Here is a 21,581-nt window from a genome sequence, read left to right as displayed (position 1 = left end):
GACTCAGTTACACCAGCTCTGTCAGGAGGAATGGGCCAAAATTCACCCAACTTATTGTGGGAAGCTTGTGGAAGGCTACCCAAAACATTTGACCCAAGTTAAACAATTTAAAGGCAATGCTACCAAATACTAATTTAGTGTATGTAAACTTCTGACCCACTGGGAATGTGATGAAAGAAATAAAACCTGAAATAAATCATTCTCTCTACTATTATTCTGACATTTCACATTCTTCAAATAAAGTGGTGATACTAACTGACCTAAGACAGGGAATTTTTACTAGGATTAAATGGCAAGAATTGTGAAAAACAGAGTTTAAATGTATTTGGCTAAGGTGTATGGAAACTTCCGACTTCAACTGTACGTGATCCAAGATATACTGTATGACCACACTTATAGATATACATGTTCGTAATAATCATAAGCATGCAAAGAAGCACAGCCAAGAGGCCTTCAGTATGAAATCTGAAATACTGTGTATAACTCCACTTCAAATCAGGGCGTTACCATAAACATAACGTGTGTGTACAGACAATGATAAATTAACCTTGTTGATCTGTGTGCACACGTGCGCTGTGTGTGTGTTTGTGTGTGTGCGTTCCTGCGTACAAGCATCTATGTGTACGTCTGAGTGTGTGTGGAATGCGTTTACATGCGTGTACAACACTCACCAGAGGTCATCTTGTTGTCGTGCGCGGCGGGTCCGTCTCGGAGCACGTTCTTCACCTGGAGGAACTCGTCATGGCGGTCGCCCCCAATGATGGTGAAGCCAAACCCCTGGGGGCTCTTCCTCAGATTTGTCCTCAGAATGGAGCCCTGGAGATGGGCTGGGTCCCGTACGAAACCCCTCACACCCACAACAGGCTCATCTGAAGGAGAGTGGAAGTGAGGGGAGAGGGAAGGAAGAGTGTGAGAGGGATGGAGAAAAGAGCAAAGAGAAAGAAAAAACCTTAGAGAAAGATGACTAAATACAAAAAAAGCACAGCAAGAGAGAGATGCAATTGAAGTATTTACTTTACAAATTAGTGACTATTAATTCTTTGTTTGTTTGTCGTATTATCATCACAAGGCCTGTCACTATTGTTCAGCTGCATTGATCTGACAGAGAAACCATGCTAGGCTAGCTGCTAGCGCTAATCCATTGATCTGAGAGAAACCACGCTAGGCTAGCTACTTGCGCTAATTCACAATGAGAATCCACAATGAGAGAGATTACAGTGACGCTTATTCTATTCTGATATATCCATATGGGACAACTTCAAAGAACACCTGAAGTAGCAGTCGTTATTTTGTATGGTAGGCGCAAGTTCACAGGCTGTTAGGCATCTGTCCCCTGTAACGTCACAGTGCAGGCTACCGCCACGGTGACAGGGAGCTGACAGCTACTCATCACTCAGACTGTCACTAATTCAACCAACACTCAAATCACACATCAAAATACAACATGGCAACAAAACATCCACATCAGCCTTATTCATTTGAAGGGCTGTCTGGTAACAAAGCACAGGCAAGAACTATGCTACTGCTGAACAGAGATGGCCTACTAGTCTTTTACTTAAGCCTGGCAGTGAAAAAGACATACTGTAAAAAAAGAAAAAAGAACACACACATGACGCACAAAGCAGTGACAAATCCGTTTGGATATAACCTTGACATTTCAAATCTTACAGAGATGTGATAAACTTTCAGATTGAATTTGCTATGTTATGCCTGCAGGATGGTGTATGGGAATAAATGTCCAGGAGACAAACTGTGTGTGTATTTGTGTGTGTGTGTACACTGCAGGGGTGCATCCACCTGAATAACCAGCATAACACAGGGATAGAGGCAGACAGACAGCTGACCTCAAACTGCAGCTGGAGGCTCTCACCATGTGACTGAGACACAGCGGCCCTTAACTCTGCATCAGCACAGAGAGCGAGGGGGGAGCGCCCTTTCCCTCTGCATCAGCACAGAGAGCGAGGGGGAGCGCCCTTTCCTCTGCATCAGCACAGAGAGAGAGGGGGAGCGCCCTTTCCTCTGCATCAGCACAGAGAGCGAGGGGGAGCGCCCTTTCCTCTGCATCAGCACAGAGAGAGAGAGGGGGAGCGCCCTTTCCCTCTGCATCAGCACAGAGAGAGAGGGGGAGCGCCCTTTCCTCTGCATCAGCACAGACAGCGAGGGGGAGCGCCCTTTCCTCTGCATCAGCACAGACAGCGAGGGGGAGCGCCCTTTCCCTCTGCATCAGCACAGAGAGCGAGGGGGGAGCGCCCTTTCCTCTGCATCAGCACAGAGAGCGAGGGGGAGCGCCCTTTCCTCTGCATCAGCACAGACAGCGAGGGGGAGCGCCCTTTCCTCTGCATCAGCACAGAGAGCGAGGGGGAGCGCCCTTTCCTCTGCATCAGCACAGAGAGAGAGGGGGAGCGCCCTTTCCCTCTGCATCAGCACAGAGAGCGAGGGGGGAGCGCCCTTTCCTCTGCATCAGCACAGAGAGCGAGGGGGAGCGCCCTTTCCTCTGCATCAGCACAGAGAGAGAGGGGGAGCGCCCTTTCCCTCTGCATCAGCACAGAGAGCGAGGGGGGAGCGCCCTTTCCCTCTGCATCAGCACAGAGAGCGAGGGGGAGCGCCCTTTCCTCTGCATCAGCACAGAGAGAGAGGGGGAGCGCCCTTTCCTCTGCATCAGCACAGAGAGCGAGGGGGGAGCGCCCTTTCCTCTGCATCAGCACAGAGAGCGAGGGGGGAGCGCCCTTTCCTCTGCATCAGCACAGAGAGCGAGGGGGGAGCGCCCTTTCCTCTGCATCAGCACAGAGAGAGAGGGGGAGCGCCCTTTCCTCTGCATCAGCACAGAGAGAGAGGGGGAGCGCCCTTTCCTCTGCATCAGCACAGAGAGAGAGGGGGAGCGCCCTTTCCTCTGCATCAGCACAGAGAGAGAGGGGGAGCGCCCTTTCCTCTGCATCAGCACAGAGAGAGAGGGGGAGCGCCCTTTCCTCTGCATCAGCACAGAGAGCGAGGGGGAGCGCCCTTTCCTCTGCATCAGCACAGATAGAGAGGGGGAGCGCCCTTTCCTCTGCATCAGCACAGAGAGAGAGGGGGAGCGCCCTTTCCTCTGCATCAGCACAGAGAGAGAGGGGGAGCGCCCTTTCCTCTGCATCAGCACAGATAGAGAGGGGGGAGCGCCCTTTCCTCTGCATCAGCACAGATAGAGAGGGGGAGCGCCCTTTCCTCTGCATCAGCACAGATAGAGAGGGGGGAGCGCCCTTTCCTCTGCATCAGCACAGAGAGCGAGGGGGAGCGCCCTTTCCCTCTGCATCAGCACAGAGAGCGAGGGGGAGCGCCCTTTCCTCTGCATCAGCACAGAGAGAGAGGGGGAGCGCCCTTTCCTCTGCATCAGCACAGAGAGAGAGGGGGGAGCGCCCTTTCCTCTGCATCAGCACAGAGAGAGAGGGGGAGTGCCCTTTCCCTCTGCATCAGCACAGAGAGCGAGGGGGAGCGCCCTTTCCTCTGCATCAGCACAGAGAGCGAGGGGGAGCGCCCTTTCCTCTGCATCAGCACAGAGAGAGAGGGGGAGCGCCCTTTCCTCTGCATCAGCACAGAGAGCGAGGGGGGAGCGCCCTTTCCTCTGCATCAGCACAGAGAGCGAGGGGGAGCGCCCTTTCCTCTGCATCAGCACAGACAGCGAGGGGGACAGGAATATCGAGACGAGGGTGATATTGACAGCGATAGAGGGAGAGAGAGCAAAGAGATATCCATGGCCCCTGTCTGACCTTCGTTTCCATTGGGTGAGTTATAGGCTGTGTCTCCTCTAGTGATTCTTCACACACTGAGGGATGGATAGTGGGGGGTGGGGGGCATCAATCTCTTTAATTGGAGTAAATATAGACACCCCCCGTCCTCCTCCACTACCCCCCATGTGTCATGTGTCATGTATCATGGGATTTAGATTTGCATAACTGCATTGCGCTCAGAGAAAACGGATTATGCTGAGTGTGATTAACATGACATTCTATCATACCAGCAGTTTCACTGAGCCGTTTGTGTGTGAGCATATGCACTGAGTGTACAAAACATTAGGAACATGTGTTCTTTCCATGGCATCTTGCATATGCCGCTCTGTCATTGCTCATCCATATATTTTTTGTATATATTCTTATTCCATTCCTTTACTTAGATTTGTGTGTATTAGCTAGTTGTTGTGGAATTGTTAGATTATTTGTTAGATATTGCTGCACTGTCGGAATTAGAAGCACAAGCATTTCACTACACTTGCAATAACATCTGCTAACCATGTGTATGTGACCAATACATTTTGATTTGATTTGACAGACTGACCTATGATCTCTTGTTGACGTCACTTGTTAAATCCACTTCAATCAGTGTAGATGAAGGGGAGGAGACAGGTTAAAGAAGGATTTTTAAGCCTTGAGACATGGATTGTGTATGTGTGCCATTCAGAGGGTGAATGGGCAAGACAAAAGATTTAAGCGCCTTTGAACGAAAGTGCCAGGCACACCGGTTGGTGTCAAGAATGACAACGCTGATGGTGTTTTCACTCTCAACAGTTTCCCGTGTGTATCAAGAACGGTCCACGACCCAAAGGACATCCAGCCAACTTGACACAACTGTGGGAAGCATTGTAGTCAACATGGGCCAGCATCCCTGTGGAACGCTTTCGAGACCTTGTAGAATCCATGCCCCAACAAATTGAGGCTGTTCTGAGGGTAAAAGGTGCAGTGGAACTCTATATTAGGAAGGTGTCCTTAATGTTTTGTACGCTCAGTGTATGTGTGTGTGTATGCATGTTAGAGGTTGACCGATTAATCGGAATGGCCGATTAATTAGGGCTGATTTCAAGTTTTCATAACAATCAGTAATCGGTATTTTTGGACACCGATTTGCCGATTTCTTTATTTAACTAGGCAAGTCAGTTAAAGAACACATTCTTATTTTCAATGACGGCCTAGGAACAGTGGGTTAACTGCCTTGTTCAGGGGCAGAACAACAGATTTTTACCTTGTCAGCTCGGGGGATTCAATCTTGCAACCTTATGGTTAACTAGTCCAATGCTCTAACCACCTGCTTTACATTGCACTCTACGAGGAGCCTGCCTGTTACGCGAATGCAGTAAGAAGCCAAGGTAAGTTGCTAGCTAGCATTAAACTTATCTTATAAAAAACAATCAATCAATCATAATCACTAGTTAACGACACATGGTTGATGATATTACTAGTTTATCTAGCCTGTCCTGCGTTGCATATAATCAATGCGGTGCGCATTCGCGAAAAATGACTGTCATTGCGCCAATGTGTACCTAACCATAAACATCAATGTCTTTCTTAAAATCAATACACAAGTATATATATTTAAACCTACATATTTAGCTAAAAGAAATCCAGGTTAGCAGGCAATATTAACCAGGTGAAATTGTGTCACTTCTCTTGCGTTCATTGCACACAGAGTCAGGGTATATGCAACAGTTTGGGCCGCCTGGCTCTTTGCGAACTAATTTGCCAGAATCTTACGTAATTATGACATAATGTTGAAGGTTGTGCAATGTAAAAGGAATATTTAGACATAGGGATAAAATACGGAACGGTTCCGTATTTCACTGAAAGAAAAAACATTTTGTTTTCGAGATGATAGGTTCCGGATTCGACCATATTAATGACCTAAGGCTCGTATTTCTGTGTTTATTATATTATAATTAAGTCTATGATTTGATAGAGCAGTCTGACTGAGCGGTGGTAGGCAGCAGCAGGCTCGTAAGCATTCATTCAAACAGCACTTTCGTGTGTTTTGCCAGCAGCTCTTCGCAATGCTTCAAGCATTGCGCTGTTTATGACTTCAAGCCTATCAACTCTCAAGATTAGGCTGGTGTAACCGATGTGAAATGGCTAGCTAGTTAGCGGGTGTGCGCTAATAGCGTTTCAAACGTCACTCGCTCTGAGACTTGGAGTAGTTCTTCCCCTTGCTCTGCATGGGTAACGCTGCTTCGAGGGTGGCTGTTGTCGATGTGTTCCTGGTTCGAGCCCAGGTAGGAGCGAGGAGAGGGACGGAAGCTATACTGTTACACTGGCAATACGAAAGTGCCTATAAGAACATCCAATAGTCAAAGGTATATGAAATACAAATCGTAGAGAGAGAAATAGTCCTATAATTCCTATAATAACTACAACCTAAAACTTCTTACCTGGGAATATTGAAGACTCATGTTAAAAGGAACCACCAGCTTTCATATGTTCCCATGTTCTGAGCAAGGAACTTAAACGTTAGCTTTCTTACATGGCACATATTGCACTTTTACTTTCTTCTCCAACACTTTGTTTTTGCATTATTTAAACCAAATTGAACATGTTTTATTATTTATTTGAGGCTAAATTGATTTTATTGATGTATTATATTAAGTTAAAATAAGTGTTCATTCAGTAAATACATTTTAAAAATTGTCCGATTAATTGGTATCGTTTTTTTGGTCCTCCAATAATCGGTATTGGCGCTTAAAAATCATAATCGGTCGACCTCTAATGCATGTGTATGTGTCTTTCTGTGTGTGTGTGTGTGTGTGTGTGTGTGTGTGTGTGTGTGTGTGTGTGTGTGTGTGTGTGTGTGTGTGTGTGCGCGGGCGTAGTCTATGCGCCAACATGCGTATGTACCATGACATGTGACATATTCCATGACAGTTCTCTGTGTGTTCTGTGCCTGACAAGATTAAGTCCTTCCATCAGAACATCAAAGGACACCGACTGTCAGAGCCTTCCCCATCTCCATTCATATATATTCTCTCCACTGTGATAAGGGACTGTCCTCACATCACCATAATGAAAAGGGAAAGATACAGAAGGGTGAGGGCAGGGGTCAGTGGGAAGAGAGAGAGAGTATGATGCTGAGTTTTGCATCATATGAAAAATGTATTTCTGTACTTTGAAAGTTATATATCTTGAAAACTTGATTGCTGACATGCAAAACATTTTGGGACTAAATCAACAATGGACTAATGAAATACATACCAAAAGATAGTTTTTGAGTGGAATTTTCCTTTAACATAGCCATGATTAAGTCATGGTAACACAAAGAGATGGTCTATTTCTCAGGCAGGCAGGCAGGCAGGCTGCTCGCTGTGATTCTTGAAAATCTCATATAGAGAGGCCTGTCAGTGCAGGATAATTACAGTCCCATACAGTTACAGCACTATGGCAACAGACCGCAGCCTCTTTCACTGAGAGGGAGGTCAGTCTGCCTTGTCAAAACAGCATTTAAAACTCTACATGGCAGGACACCCCTCTGGGATCTCTCCGATCCACTCTGCTCTGCTCGCTGTGAGACAGACCACTCATTAACAACCACGGGGAACGGGTAGAGAGCAGAGTAGAGAGCTCTGTCAGAACAGAGAATCACCCAGGCAAAAACTAGAGGATCTGTTAAAAGAACAGTCCAGGAAACAATACCATGTGAAATAAGCTCTTTTAGCTGGACAGAAGCTGGACTAACTGGGGACGCGTCTCAAATGGCACCCTATTCCCTTTAGAGTGCACTACTTTTGACAAGAGCCCTATAGGCCCTGGTCAAAATTAGTGTAATATAAAGGGAATAGGGTGCAATTTGGGATGTAGCCTTCGGTCCCAATAGGCTGTGAATAGAGCAGAGTGTTTCTTCTGTCTAAAGGGTCTGAGTTGATCTGGTTCTAACACTAGGGTCTCTGTTCAATCAAACCCTGTTTGTTTACCAACAACCTCCTGTAATATTCATACAGTATGTGTCAACATACTGAATTGTAATTGGTTGCATTCTACCGTCATATCGTACTGCACTATGATTGGTTAAGACCACCCAGGTTAGGTTATTGCAGTTGATCATGGCCGGAGACACATGAACATGCCAGTTATAGCTACAGTACCAGTCGAAAGTTTGGACACACCTACTCATTCAAGGGTTTTTCTTACATTTTACTATTTTCTACATTATAGAATAATAGTGAAGACATTAAAACAATGAAATAACACATATGGAATCATGTAGTAAGCAAAACATTTTTAAACAAATAAAAATATATTTTATATTTGAGATTCTTCAAAGTAGCCACCCTTTGCATTCATGACAGCTTTGCACACTCTTGGCATTCTGTCAACCAGCTTCATGAGGTAGTCACCTGGAATGCATTTCAATTAACAGGTGTGCCTTGTTAAAAGTACATTTGTAGAATTTCTTTCCTTCTTAATGCGTTTGAGCCATTCAGCTGTGTTGTGACAAGGTAGGGGTGGTATATAATGGACATTCGAACCGGTGGAAATCTGTCCTTTGGTCTGATGAGTCCATATGTGACTGCTGTGTCTTTGTGAGACGCAGAGTAGGTGAACGGAGGATCTCCGCATGTGTGGTTCCCACCGTGAAGCATGGAGGAGGAGGTGTGATGGTGTGGGGGTGCTTTGCTGGTGACACTGGCCTGTAATTTATTTAGAATTCAAGGCACACTTAACCAGCATGGCTACCACAGCATTCTGCAATGATACGCCATCCTATCTGGTTTGTGCTTAGTATAATTTATTTTTCAACAGGAGAACGACCCAAAACACACCTCCAGGCTGTGTAAGGGCTATTTTACCAAGAAGGAGAGTGATAGAGCGCTGCATCAGATGACCTGGCCTCCACAATCACCCAACCTCAACCCAATTGAGATGGTTTGGGATGAGTTGGATGGCAGAGTGAAGGAAAAGCAGCCAACAAATCCTCAGCATATGAGGGAACTCCTTCAAGACTGTTGGAAAAGCATTCCTCATGGTTGAGAGAATGCCAAGAGTGTGCAAAGCTGTCATCAAGGCAAAGGGTGGCTACTTTGAAGAATCTCAAATATAAAATCTATTTTGAATTGTTTAACACTTTTTTGGTTACTACATGATCCCATATGTGTTATTTCATAGCTGTGATGTCTTCACTATTATTCTACAATGTAGAAAATAGTGAAAATAAAGAAAAACCTTTGAATGAGTAGGTGTGTCCAAACTTTTGACTGGTACTGTAGCTAATAAAGAGCTATGTTTTATAAAGATCCTGTCGTACTGCATTTTATTATTTTGTACAAAGCGTGCAAAACAAGACACCTGCAAGGACCTACCCCTCAGGAATGACACAGAGCAAAGCAGCAAAGCCTGAGGAACGCGCATCCTTCCACAATCACTGGGCATTTTAAGGTTTCATCATAGTTTCTGTTATTGGGGTTATTAAGGTCTGTTCCAGGACAGCATTAGCAGCCTGCTACAGTGCAGTAGGTCCCTGTGGCAGTGACAGTAAGGGCCTCCAGGCTGAAGACTTCTCCAGAGGGGGTCTCTGGTGGTGTAGAAATCACACATACACTGTGCTTCCCACTCCAATAGCCTCTGGATGCTAACGTGGTACCAAAATAGCAGCCTGAAGGGTGTCTGGAAGACCTGGTACAGAGAGAGGTAGTGCTGATAGTGTCATTGTGTCATTGACTTGTTTATTGTGTTATTGGCTTGTTTATTGTTTACTCCATGTGTAACTCTGTGTTGTTGTCTGTCACACTGCTTTGCTTTATCTTGGCCAGGTCGCAGTTGTAAATGAGAACTTGTTCTCAACTAGCCTACCTGGTTAAATAAAGGTGAAATAAAAAATAGGGTCTAGGCCTTTTTGTGAGTCAGCCTCTGTGGTCAGACCATCGTCACTACCTGGTCTGACCCATGTTCAATTCTGTTCTGTGGGCAACTGGGCATCACCGAGTTGGCTCAGCAGAGAAACATCAATGGCTAGGTGATAAATCCCAGTTAGAGGGAGTTAGGGGGAGTGATGAGCTCTACAGCAGGTTTGAACAACTCAATCGCTGGTTGAAAACTGTTTTCTGCCCCTCCCAAAAGATAGAATTTGTGGATAATTGTCCATCTTTCTGGGACTTACCCACAGACAGGACCAAGCCTGGCCTACTGAAGAGTGACAGACTTCATCCTAGTTGGAGGGGTGATCTCATTTTATCTAGCAACATAGAAAGGGATTTAACTCCTCTAGCTCCAAAATGAGATAAGGTACAGGCCAGGCAGCAGGCTGTTAGTCTGCCCCTAGCACAGTCAGTGTAGTCAGCTCAGTTATTCCCATTGAGACCGTGTCTGTGACTCGATCTAGGTCGGGCAAAACTAAATATGGTGATGTTTGCCTAAGCAATCTCACTGGAATAAAGACCTCCATGTGTGTCATTAATGAAATAGATTGTGATAACACCTCACATCTCAAAATGGGACTACTTAATGTTAGATCCCTCACTCCCAAGGCAGTCATAGTCAAATTAACTTGATGTGATTGGCCTGACTGAAACATGGCTTAAGTGTGATGAATTTACTGAGCTAAATAAGGCCTCTCCTCCTGGTTACACTAGTGACCATATCCCCCTGTGCATCCGCAAAAGCGGAAGTGTTGTTAACATTTTTGATAGCAAATATGTCTTTTAAGGTTCTAGTCATGAAATCTATGGAGTCTACTCAATAACTTTTCTGAGATTTTTGTATTTTACCCCCTTTGTCTCCCCAATTTCGCGATATCCAATTGCAATCCAATTCTGATCTTGTCTCATCTCTGCAACTCCCCAATGGGCTCCGGAAAGCGCAATGAGCCAAGTAAAGCCCCCCCGGCCAAACCCTCTCCTAACCAGGACGACGCTCGGCCAATTGTCACCGCCCTATGAGACTCCCGGTCACAGTCGGTGGTGACACAGCCTTGGATCGAAACTGGGTCTGTAGTGACACCTCAAAAAGCACGATTCCCCAAGTGAAGATGCCCTTCACTTCAGCAGTGACGAGTTTCATGAACTTTTTCTGCAAAAATATCATGATCATTAGAAAAATCATGGACTCCTCTTTGAATATGCGTATTTCTCCAAAACTCAGTTGTCCTGAGTCTGCACATAACTGCCAGGACCTCAGCTCAATGAAGACGCTCAAGTTTTTTTTATCCTGTATCTCTCTACACATTCACAAAAACAGTCATGGCCTCTAAACCTTCCAGCTGTCTTCTGGACCATATTCCAACTAAACTACTGAAAGAGCTGCTTCCTGTGCTTGGCCCTCCTATGTTGAACATAGTAAACGCCTCCCTATGCAGCGGATGTGTACCAAACTCACTAAAAGTGGCAGTAATAAAGCCTCTCTTGAAACAGCCAAACCTTGACCCAGAAAATATAAAAAACTATCGGCCTATATCGAGTCTCCCATTCAGCTCAAACATTTTATAAAAAGCTCTTGCTCAGTAACTCGCTGCCTTCCTGAAAACAAATGATGTATACAAAACGCTCCAGCCTGGTTTAAGACCCCATCATAGTACTGAGACCGCACTCGTGAAGGTGGTAAATGACGTGTTAATGGCGTCAGACCAAGTCTCTGCATCTGTCCTCGTGCTCCTAGACCTTAGTGCTGTTTTCGACACCATCGATCACCACATTCTTTTGGAGAGATTGTAAACCCTAATTGGTCTACACGTAGATGAAACATGATGAAGCCCCAAAATGTCCAACCCTGGAAGCCTGTGATTCAGACATGAGAAAGTGGATGCAGGCATATTTTTTTCTTTTAAACTATATAAAACAGAGATGCTCGTTCTACGACCCAAGAAACAAAGAGTTCTGCTGTCGGATCTGACAATGAATCTCAATGTGTCACGTCCTGGCCAGTATATAAGGTTAATTGTTTTGTAGTTTGGTCAGGGCGTGACAGAGGGTATTTGTTTTATGTGGTTCAGGGTGGTGTGTTTGTTCAAAGGGGGTGTTTGATTTAGTATTTCCGGGGTTTTGGTTTATAGTCTGTTTATGTATTTCTATGTCTAGTCTGGTGAGTGTGTTTCTATGTTGGTTAATTGGGGTTGGGACTCTCAGTTGAAGGCAGGTGTTGTCTATCTGCCTTTGATTGAGAGTCCCATATATAAGGGTGTGTTTGTGATTTGTGGGTGATTGTTCTGTGTTCAGCCCTAGGCTTTGCCAGACTGTTTTGGTGTTCGTTCGTTTTCGTGTTTTGTTATTTTTGGAGTGTTCTTTTGATAATTAAATAAAAGTCAAAATGAGCATACACTTACCTGCTGCATTTTGGTCCTCTTTCACCGACGACAACCGTGACAGAATCACCCTCGGAACGTTTCCGAGGGACAAGACTGGCGTTGAAGCACGAGAGGCACCCCCAAGAATTTTTTTTGGGGGGGCACACGGGTAGTTTGGCTAGGCCTAGGAAGAGCCGGAGGCCAGCTACCCGTGGTTATATGGAGGAGCGTATGGGGTGGAGAGCGCTATGTTTCGCTGAGAAGAGCACTATCTCACCCATACGCACGCACAGTCCGGTGCGAGTGATTCCAGCCCCACGCAGGTGCCGTGCTAGAGCGGGCATCCAGCCTGGTAGGAGGATGCCTGCGCAGCGCATCTGGTCGCCGGTACGCCTCCGAGCAATTTCCAAATGCCTGAAGGTACCACGTTCATCTGTACAAACAATAGTACGCAAGTATAAACACCATGGGACCATGCAGCCGTCATACCGCTCAGGAAGGAGATGCATTCTGTCTCCTAGAGATGAATGTACTTTGGTGCAAAAAGGGCAAATCAATCCCAGAACAATTGCAAAGGACCTTGTGAAGATGCTGGATGAAACAGGTACAAAAGTATCTTATCCACAGTAAAACGAGTCCTATATTGACATAACCTGAAAGGCTGCTCACCAAGGAAGAAGCCACTGCTCCAAAATCGCCATAAAAAAGCCAGACTATTGTTTGCAACTGCACATGGGGACAAAGATCGTACTTTTTGGAGAAATGTCCTCTGGTCTGATGAAACAAAAATAGAACTGTTTGGCCATAATGACCATTGTTATGTTTGGAGAAAAAAGGGGGAGGCTTGCAAGCCGAAGAACCCCGTGATTCACGTTTGGGATGGTGGTGGCAGCATCATGTTGTGGGGGTGCTTTGCTGCAGGAGGGACTGGTGCACCTCACAAAATAGATGGCATCATGAGGTAAGAAAATTATGTGGATATATTGAAGCAACATCTCAAGACATCAGTCAGGAAGTTAAAGCTTGGTCGCAAATGGGTCTTCCAAATGGACAATGACCCCAAGCATACTTCCAAAGTTGTGGCAAAATGGCTTAAGGACAACAAAGTCAAGGTATTGGAGTGGCCATCACAAAGCCCTGACCTCAATCCTATAGAACATTTGTGGGCAGAACTGAAAAAGCGTGTGCGAGCAAGGAGGCCTACAAACCTGACTCAGTTACACCAGCTCTGTCAGGAGGAATGGGCCGAAATTCACCCAATTTATTGTGGGAAGCTTGTGGAAGGCTACCTGAAACATTTGACCCAAGATAAACAATGTAAAGGCAATGCTACCAAATACTAATTGAGTGTATGTAAACTTCTGACCTACTGGGAATGTGATGAAATAAATCATTCTCTCTACTATTATTCTGACATTTCACATTCTTAAATTAAAGTGGTGATCCTTACTGACCTAAGACAGGTAATTGTTACTAGGATTAAATGTCAGGAATTGTGAAAAACTGAGTTTAAATGTTTTTTGGCTAAGGTGTATGTAAACTCCCAACTTCAACTGTATATACTGTTTTCTATAATATTCTATGGTATCTCATTCACTTAATACTGTTTACTTATCTTGCATTAAACATCTCATATGTATATACTGCATTCTATACTATTCTACTGTATCTTAGTCCGTTCCGCTCTGACATTGTTCATCCATATGTATATAGTATTAATTAATTCCTACTTAGATTTGTGTGTATTGGGTATATGTTGTGTAATTTGTTAGATATTACTTGTTAGATATTACTGCACTATCGGAGCTAGAAGCACAAGCACAAGAAGCACAAGCAAGTGTGGTTAGAGTACAGAATGTCTCGGTGACATTACTTAGAGGAAGTGGTCCTGAGAGGGTGGGTCAATCATTATGTCATTTACAACTACTACATTCTAATTGATCCGTCAATCCATTGACACCAAACTACCATGACTAAGAAAACTTTCTACCATCCACCACTCTCTCTTCTCTGTCTCTCTCATGACTCTCGCACTCTCTCTTCTCTGTCTCATGACTCTCTCTTTCTCTCGCTCTCTCTGTCTCTCTCATGACTCTCGCACTCTCTCTTCTCTGTCTCATGACTCTCTCTTTCTCTCGCTCTCTCTGTCTCTCTCATGAATCTCGCACTCTCTCTTCTCTGTCTCATGACTCTCTCTTTCTCTCGCTCTCTCTGTCTCTCTCATGACTCTCTTGCTCTTTGGATCTCACCCTCGACAGTGTGAAGTGTTTGAAGCGATGAGTGACGGGGACAGACAAAAGCTTTTTGTGCAAGAGAGCTGTGAGCAAAACGAGTGCCTTCTCTACTTCACAACATACTTGTCAAAATACATTTGAAGTAAAGTGGCTACTATTCATTAGTACCATTTTAATACCATTGTTACGATGGCCACTTGGTACTACCCTCACTGACTGCAACTTTCATGATTATCTTTAGACAGTAGACACTACAACGACAAGTGGTCCAAGTGGCATGTAGTGTATTTGGCGTCTACACTGACATCATCTCTAAGCTAAGGGGATCTGATTAGGAACAATTCTGACATTCTGGCTTTAGGCTCTGTTCCAATAGACACTAGCATACAGAATGCATGCCCAATTAAACACCCAATTGATTTAATATGTCCAATTAATTAAACACACTGCTTCATAATAAGTGGTATACTAGTTAGTGACCATGACAATGAGCAGTTTTCATTTGAATCTATGGTGACCCAGGGCTGGCAGAGCGATGTTACCTGAGGGTGTGTTAACCCCCTGCATGCCAGGGGAGGGGGTGTCCAGACTCAGTTTCCTCTTGGCTTCCAGGACTGGGTTCTCAAACTGGGTCTTCTGGTTGATATGGCTGCAACACAGAGACAGAAGACAGAACACTCACTGGAGACATCAGTATACAGCACACACATGCACTGAGTGCTACTGTACATACTGTATAAAAAACACAAAGAAATAAAAGCTCAAGCGAGGACTAATACACACCTCATAAATCTTAGAGAAGGTGAAACCGACCAAAAGATAGTGAGGCTTATATGTTTTCACAGCCTTATTTCAATATTTTCCCTCTCCTCCTACAGCTATGACACACAGTTATCTGGATCTCTTCATTTGGCAGCAACACAAAAGCCAAGTAATTTCTCATCTCTCTGGAGCCGTTTTCTTCAATGGTTTGTTTCGTAACCAAAACTCTAAACAGTTTTGTCTGTTTCCCAGTACCCTTACACAGTACAGTCTAGTGACATCCCAGAGCACTATCCAGTCATTGCAAACCTCTGGTACCAAGCTTATATTACATCACAGTGATCCTATTCAAATCAGAGACACACCAACACAGCACTTTGTCATCTGTAAACCACTAAGAAAATGACACTGCAGTACTGTTGACACGTATAACCCCTGACCTAAGATCAGTGGAATAACCCTATACCCAAGACATATATCCTGCCCACAACGGCCACATCTGATTGATCTAGGATCAGTAAAGCAGCCTGTGTGCCTCCTGTTCCCTGCTAGCTGTAGAGCTGTACATTCCCAGGCCAGCCATTTGTGAGATGAGCCCCCAGGTTGAATGTAAAGCAAGGAAAGCAGCTGATCTGCATAATGCGCCTGTGCTTTAACAGTTGTAGCTCAGCGCCAGTAGTTACTCTGTTTTTTTTGGAAGGGATGCCACTCCTGCTCTGCTCGTTGAATCACATGCATGCGGAGTGTGTGTATGTGTGACAGTGTGTGTGCTGTGTGTGCCAATTGCCAGCGTATGTGTGTGTGTGTGTGTGTGTGTGTGTGTGTGCCCCTGATAAATCAAAAATTAAAACTTCAGCAGAACGGAGAAAAATACACTCCCTGTTGACAGCACCCCAACCCAAAATATCTTCCTGCGGTCCTATACGTGTGTCAATTTGTGTGTGTGCCAGTGTGTGTGTGTGTGTGTGTTTCGAAGAAAAGTACTGTTTGTGCTCTTGTTGGGCATGAGTCATGCTGAGAGTTATCCTCACTATCCAATCAAGGAACAGAAGCGCTCCTCCGTGACTGAGTGTGTTCAGTCCTCTATGTTCTTCTGATTGCCATGGCTCGTTCTCTACTTTAGTTAGAACATAATGATCCATTGTGTTTACTGTATTCATTCTAAACCAAAAGACAGGGAGGGAAAAAAGGCCTGGTTGTCCCGGTGATCCTCGTTTCCTCTCCTCCTCAGAATACTCCCTTCGCTACTCCCATGGGAGGCCATGCTGGCTGAACTGTGTGCCAGTGTGCATTTCTCAGTGAGGCGAGGCGGTGAGCATCACTCATTCTCTGGACCCCCAGTGCCCCCTGAACCAGGCAGTGGCACCCCTGCAGAGCTCGGGAATGCTGTTTAGGAAGGCCAGCTGTCCTTAGTCCATCTTCTCAACTGCTACTACAGGCTCCATTTGAAAAGCACACTGACTGACAGCCTCACAAGGGCAGGTCTGCCTTTCCAGCATATCTTAATGACTTCAACTTGGTGTACAGAAATCCCAGCTCATCCCAGCGAATGAAACAAACACTTGTTATTATCAAATAATAACCATGCCACTACTTCCTGTATCACCACAACTATCAGGAGAGGTGTACGTACTCCACGTAGTAGATTCCATACTGCGGGTCCTCAATCTTTTCCCAGCCATACGGAAGTTCTGCAGGCAAGAGACAGACAGAAGCAGATGCAAATCATTGTGCTGCTAAAGCTCTGGAACAACTGGTACATCATCTACACATGCAATGAGACACACCGCTGTAAATGGAAGGGGGGAGAGGGAGAGCGAGAAGAAAGAGAGAAAGAGAGAGAGAGACAGAGAGAAAGAGAGGGGAGAGGGGGAGAGGGAGGGAGTGAAAGACAAAGCGAGACACAGAGACAGACAGAGAGAGTGGCAGAATAACTGGCCACTGTGACTGACCCAAACTTATGGAAAGCTTTGACTATGTACAGACTTAGTGAGCATAGCCTTGCTATTGAGAAAGGCCACCGTAGGCAGACCTGGCTCTCAAGAGAAGGCAGGCTATGTGCACACTGCCCACAAAATGAGGTGGAAACAGAGCTGCACTTCCGAACCTCCTGCCAAATGTATGACCATATTAGAGACACATATTTTCTTCAGATTACACAGATCCACAAAGAATTCAAAAACAAACCTAATTTTGATAAACTCCCATATCTACTGGGTGAAATACCACAGTGTGACATCACAGCAGCAAGATTTGTGACCTGTTGCCACAAGAAAAGGGCAACCAGTGAAGAACAAACACCATTGTAAATACAACCCATATTTATGTTTATTTATTTTCTTTAACTATTTGCATATCGTTACAACACTGTATATAGACATAATATGACATTTGAAATGTCTTTATTCTTTAGGAACCTCTGAGTGTCATGTTCACTGTTCATTTTGATTGTTTATTTCACTTTTGTTTATTATCTACTTCACTTGCTTTGGCAATGTTAACATATGTTTCCCATGCCAATAAAGCCCTTGAATTGAGAGAGAGAGAGAGAGAGAGAGAGAGAGAGAGAGAGGATAGAGTGAGAGAGTGAGAGAATGTGGAGTTGGAAGCAAGGAAATGTGTAGTTGTTATGCCCATGCTGAAAAAAAATATGGCTTGTCTTTTCCCAGCGGTGTGTGAGTGGAATCTGGAGTGTGTGCTGTCCTGTGACGAACACATGCAGGGGAAAAGAGTGCTTCACGCAAGAGGGGACTGTGGAATTGCCTTTTCAGAGATACATCGCTGATGAGCTCTCCGCAGGTCTCCCTCAAGCCATTAGGGACAGGGGCAGGCTGGGTCCTGCTTAGTGGTTTACTGTCTGTGCGTATGTGTGTTTGTCTACACCATAGGTCACAAACTTCAGTGGCATAGAGGGTCTCCACTCATAATTACAGTATGTTTAATGTGGTGTATTCAGACTGTGGACAGTAATGTGTGTGTGAGTGAGAGAGAGTAGAAAATGAGTGCATGTGAGTGAAATATTGCTACAATATTGCTACAAGAAATATTGCTACAAGAAAATATTGCTTGTGTAAGAAAGTTTAGTGCTACTACACCGTCTGTATATGAGAATGTGTGTGTGTGTGTGATTCTCACCTCCATCCTCACACCTCTCCGGGGGCTTGGCCTTCTTGGCTAGCCTGGGGTCCAGCCAGGTAGTGGTCTTGGTGTTGTGACTGTGGAGACAGAAAGGCACAACTTTACAAGCTGAACAAAAAGCATCACAACACCACAACAACTAGGTGAAGTATAGCTAGCTATTCACCAGCCAGTGTTTGGAAACCACTGTTCCCTCGCGCTCCCTAACCATTCGGCCAACCCCCAAACAAATCAAAATAAAGGGCCCTTCAAAAACACAAACTTATGTAATTATTTTGGAATCCAGTGGCTCTTTCAGGGAAAGAACAAAAGGAGCAGGTGCCTTTGAGGGAGGGATGGAGGTAGGGAGAGATGGAGGGATGGAGAGACGGGGGGAGGGAGGGAGGTAGGGATAGATGGAGGGAGGGAGAGACGGGGGGAGGGAGGGAGGTAGGGATAGATGGAGGGAGGGAGGTAGCGAGAGATGGAGGGAGTGAGAGATGGAGGGAGGGAGAGACGGGGGGAGGGAGAGATGGAGGGAGGGAGGGAGGTAGGGAGAGATGGAGGGAGGGAGAGACGGGGGGAGGGAGGGAGGTAGGGAGAGATGGAGGGAGGGAGAGACGGGGGGAGGGAGGGAGGTAGGGATAGATGGAGGGAGGGAGAGACGGGGGGAGGGAGGGAGGTAGGGATAGATGGAGGGAGGGAGGTAGCGAGAGATGGAGGGAGGGAGAGATGGAGGGAGGGAGGGAGGTAGGTAGGGATAGATGGAGGGAGGGAGGTAGGGAGGGATGGAGGGAGGGAGAGATGGAGGGAGGGAGAGATGGAGGGAGGGAGAGATGGGGGGAGGGAGGGAGGGAGGGATAGATGGAGGGAGGGAGAGACGGGGGGAGGGAGGGAGGTAGGGATAGATGGAGGGAGGGAGGTAGCGAGAGATGGAGGGAGGGAGAGACAGAGGGAGGGAGGTAGGGATAGATGGAGGGATGGAGGTAGGGAGAGATGGAGGGAGGGAGAGACGGGGGGAGGGAGGGAGGTAGGGATAGATGGAGGGAGGGAGGTAGCGAGAGATGGAGGGAGGGAGAGACGGAGGGAGGGAGGTAGGGATAGATGGAGGGAGGGAGGTAGGGAGAGATGGAGGGAGAGATGGAGGTAGGGAGACACGGAGGGAGGGAGGTAGGGAGGGAGGGAGGGATGAATGGATGGAAGTAGGGAGGGATGGAGGAAGGGAGGGAGGGATGGAGGGAGGTAGGGAGAGATGGAGGGAGGGAGAGATGGGGGGAGGGAGGGAGGTAGGTAGGGATAGATGGAGGGAGGGAGGTAGGGAGAGATGGAGGGAGGGAGAGACGGAGGGAGGGAGGTAGGGATAGATGGAGGGAGGGAGGTAGGGAGAGATGGAGGGAGAGATGGAGGTAGGGAGACACGGAGGGAGGGAGGTAGGGAGGGAGGGAGGGATGAATGGATGGAAGTAGGGAGGGATGGAGGAAGGGAGGGAGGGATGGAGGGAGGTAGGGAGAGATGGTGGTAGGGACAAATGGAGGTAGGGACAGACGGAGGTAGGGACAGATGGAGGTAGGGAGAGGTAGTCAGAACCCGAATAGAGGCAGAGAAATGGAAGGAGGGATAGGAGGAAAGGAGAGGGGAAAGGAGGGAAAAGTAGAGCCGAACACAGAGAGCAGTGAGAGCAGGCCTCTGGGAGCATTTCATTTGCCGAATTGTTTCTGTGAAGCTAGAATGGACTATTGATTTTAGGCAGGCTACAGCACCTGGCCCTGACTTCTGTAGGCTGTGTGAGCCACACAAACAGACTGACTGGTAAGCAATGGAGGGAGAGGGAGAGGCCCAGCGCTTTAAGCCCAAGCCAAGTACCATCACATCAAACACAGGAAAACAATACACCTGTATTCTAGATGCCAGATGGGTTAAAATAATGAATCATTTCACAAATCCTATTTCATAATTATAATAACAATAATACTATTGTTAACTTCTCCAAGTACTGTACTGCTACTGTACTTCTGAGCCGCAGAGAAACAAGTAGGATACTGTATGTACAGTTTGCCCACTGATGAAGAAATGATCAGTCTATAATTTTAATGGTAGGTTTATTTGAACAGTGAGAGACAGAATAACAAAAAAATCCAGAAATATGCATGTCAAAAATGTTATAAAATGATTTTCATTTTAATGAGGAAAATAAGTATTTGACCCCTCTGCAAAACATGACTTAGTACTTGGTGGCAAAACCCTTGTCGCAATCACAGAGGTCAGACATTTCTTGTAGTTGGCCACCAGGTTTGCACACATCTCAGGAGGGATTTTGTCCCACTCCTCTTTGCAGATCTTCTCCAAGTCATTAAGGTTTCGAGGCTGACGTTTGGCAACTCGAACCTTCAGCTCCCTCCACAGATTTTCTATGGGATTAAAGTCTGGAGACTGGCTAGGCCACTACAGACCTTAATGTGCTTCTTCTTGAGCCACTCCTTTGTTGCCTTGGCCGTGTGTTTTGGGTCATTGTCATGCTGGAATACCCATCCACGATTCATTTTCAATGCCCTGGCTGAGGGAAGGAGGTTCTCACCCAAGATTTGACGGTACATGGCCCCGTCCATCGTCCCTTTGATGTGGTGAAGTTGTCCTGTCCCCTTAGCAGAAAAACACCTCAAAGCATAATGTTTCCACCTCCATGTTTGACGGTGGGGATGGTGTTCTTGAGGTCATAGGCAGCATTCCTCCTCCTCCAAACACAGCGAGTTGAGTTGATGCGAAAGAGCTCCATTTTGGTCTCATCTTACCACAGCATTTTCACCCAGTTGTCCTCTGAATCATTCAGATGTTCATTGGCAAACTTCAGACGGGCATGTATATGTACTTTCTTGAGCAGGGGGACCTTGTGGGCGCTGCAGGATTTCAGTCCTTCACGGCGTAGTGTGTTACCAATTGTTTTCTTGGTGACTATGGTCCCAGCTGCCTTGAGATCATTGACAAGATCCTCCCGTGTAGTTCTGGGCTGATTCCTCACCGTTCTCATGATCATTGCAACTCAATGAGGTGAGATCTTGCATGGAGCCCCAGGCCGAGGGAGATTGACAGTTCTTTTGTGTTTCAGCCATTTGCGAATAATCGCACCAACTGTTGTCACCTTCTCACCAAGCTGCTTGGCGATGGTCTTGTAGCCCATTCCAGCCTTGTGTAGGTCTACAATCTTGTCCCTGACATCCGTGGAGAGCTCTTTGGTCTTGGCCATGGTGGAGAGTTTGGAATCTGATTGATTGATTGCTCCTGTGGACAGGTGTCTTTTATACAGGTAACAAACTGAGATTAGGAGCACTCCCTTTAAGAGTGTGCTCCTAATCTCAGCTCGTTACCTGTATAAAAGACACCTGGGAGCCAGAAATCTTTCTGATTGAGAGGGGGTCAAATACTTATTTCCCTCATTAAAATGCAAATCAATTTATAACATTTTTGACATGC

At 46.0% G+C, this 21,581-nt stretch overlaps 1 protein-coding gene across 3 annotated transcripts in view; it reads right to left on the bottom strand.

Annotated features, from left to right (window-relative positions):
* Positions 1–21,581, bottom strand: part of magi3a (membrane associated guanylate kinase, WW and PDZ domain containing 3a) — a 255,189-nt gene that overhangs the window by 25,077 nt on the left and 208,531 nt on the right. For all 3 annotated transcript variants that reach the window (XM_029718885.1, XM_029718887.1, XM_029718886.1), the window contains exons 6-9: positions 18,132–18,211; positions 16,630–16,687; positions 14,777–14,883; positions 672–869 (exon numbers count right to left, since the gene is read on the bottom strand). In XM_029718885.1, the coding sequence (XP_029574745.1) occupies positions 672–869; positions 14,777–14,883; positions 16,630–16,687; positions 18,132–18,211 (443 nt within the window). The remainder of the gene's footprint in view (positions 1–671; positions 870–14,776; positions 14,884–16,629; positions 16,688–18,131; positions 18,212–21,581) is intronic.

The sequence above is a fragment of the Salmo trutta genome, chromosome 28 (assembly GCF_901001165.1).
Source record: "Salmo trutta chromosome 28, fSalTru1.1, whole genome shotgun sequence".
NCBI classification, from domain to species: domain Eukaryota; kingdom Metazoa; phylum Chordata; class Actinopteri; order Salmoniformes; family Salmonidae; genus Salmo; species Salmo trutta.
The sequence above is the reverse complement of the archived record's forward strand: the minus strand, read 5'-3'. Positions and strand labels throughout refer to the sequence as shown.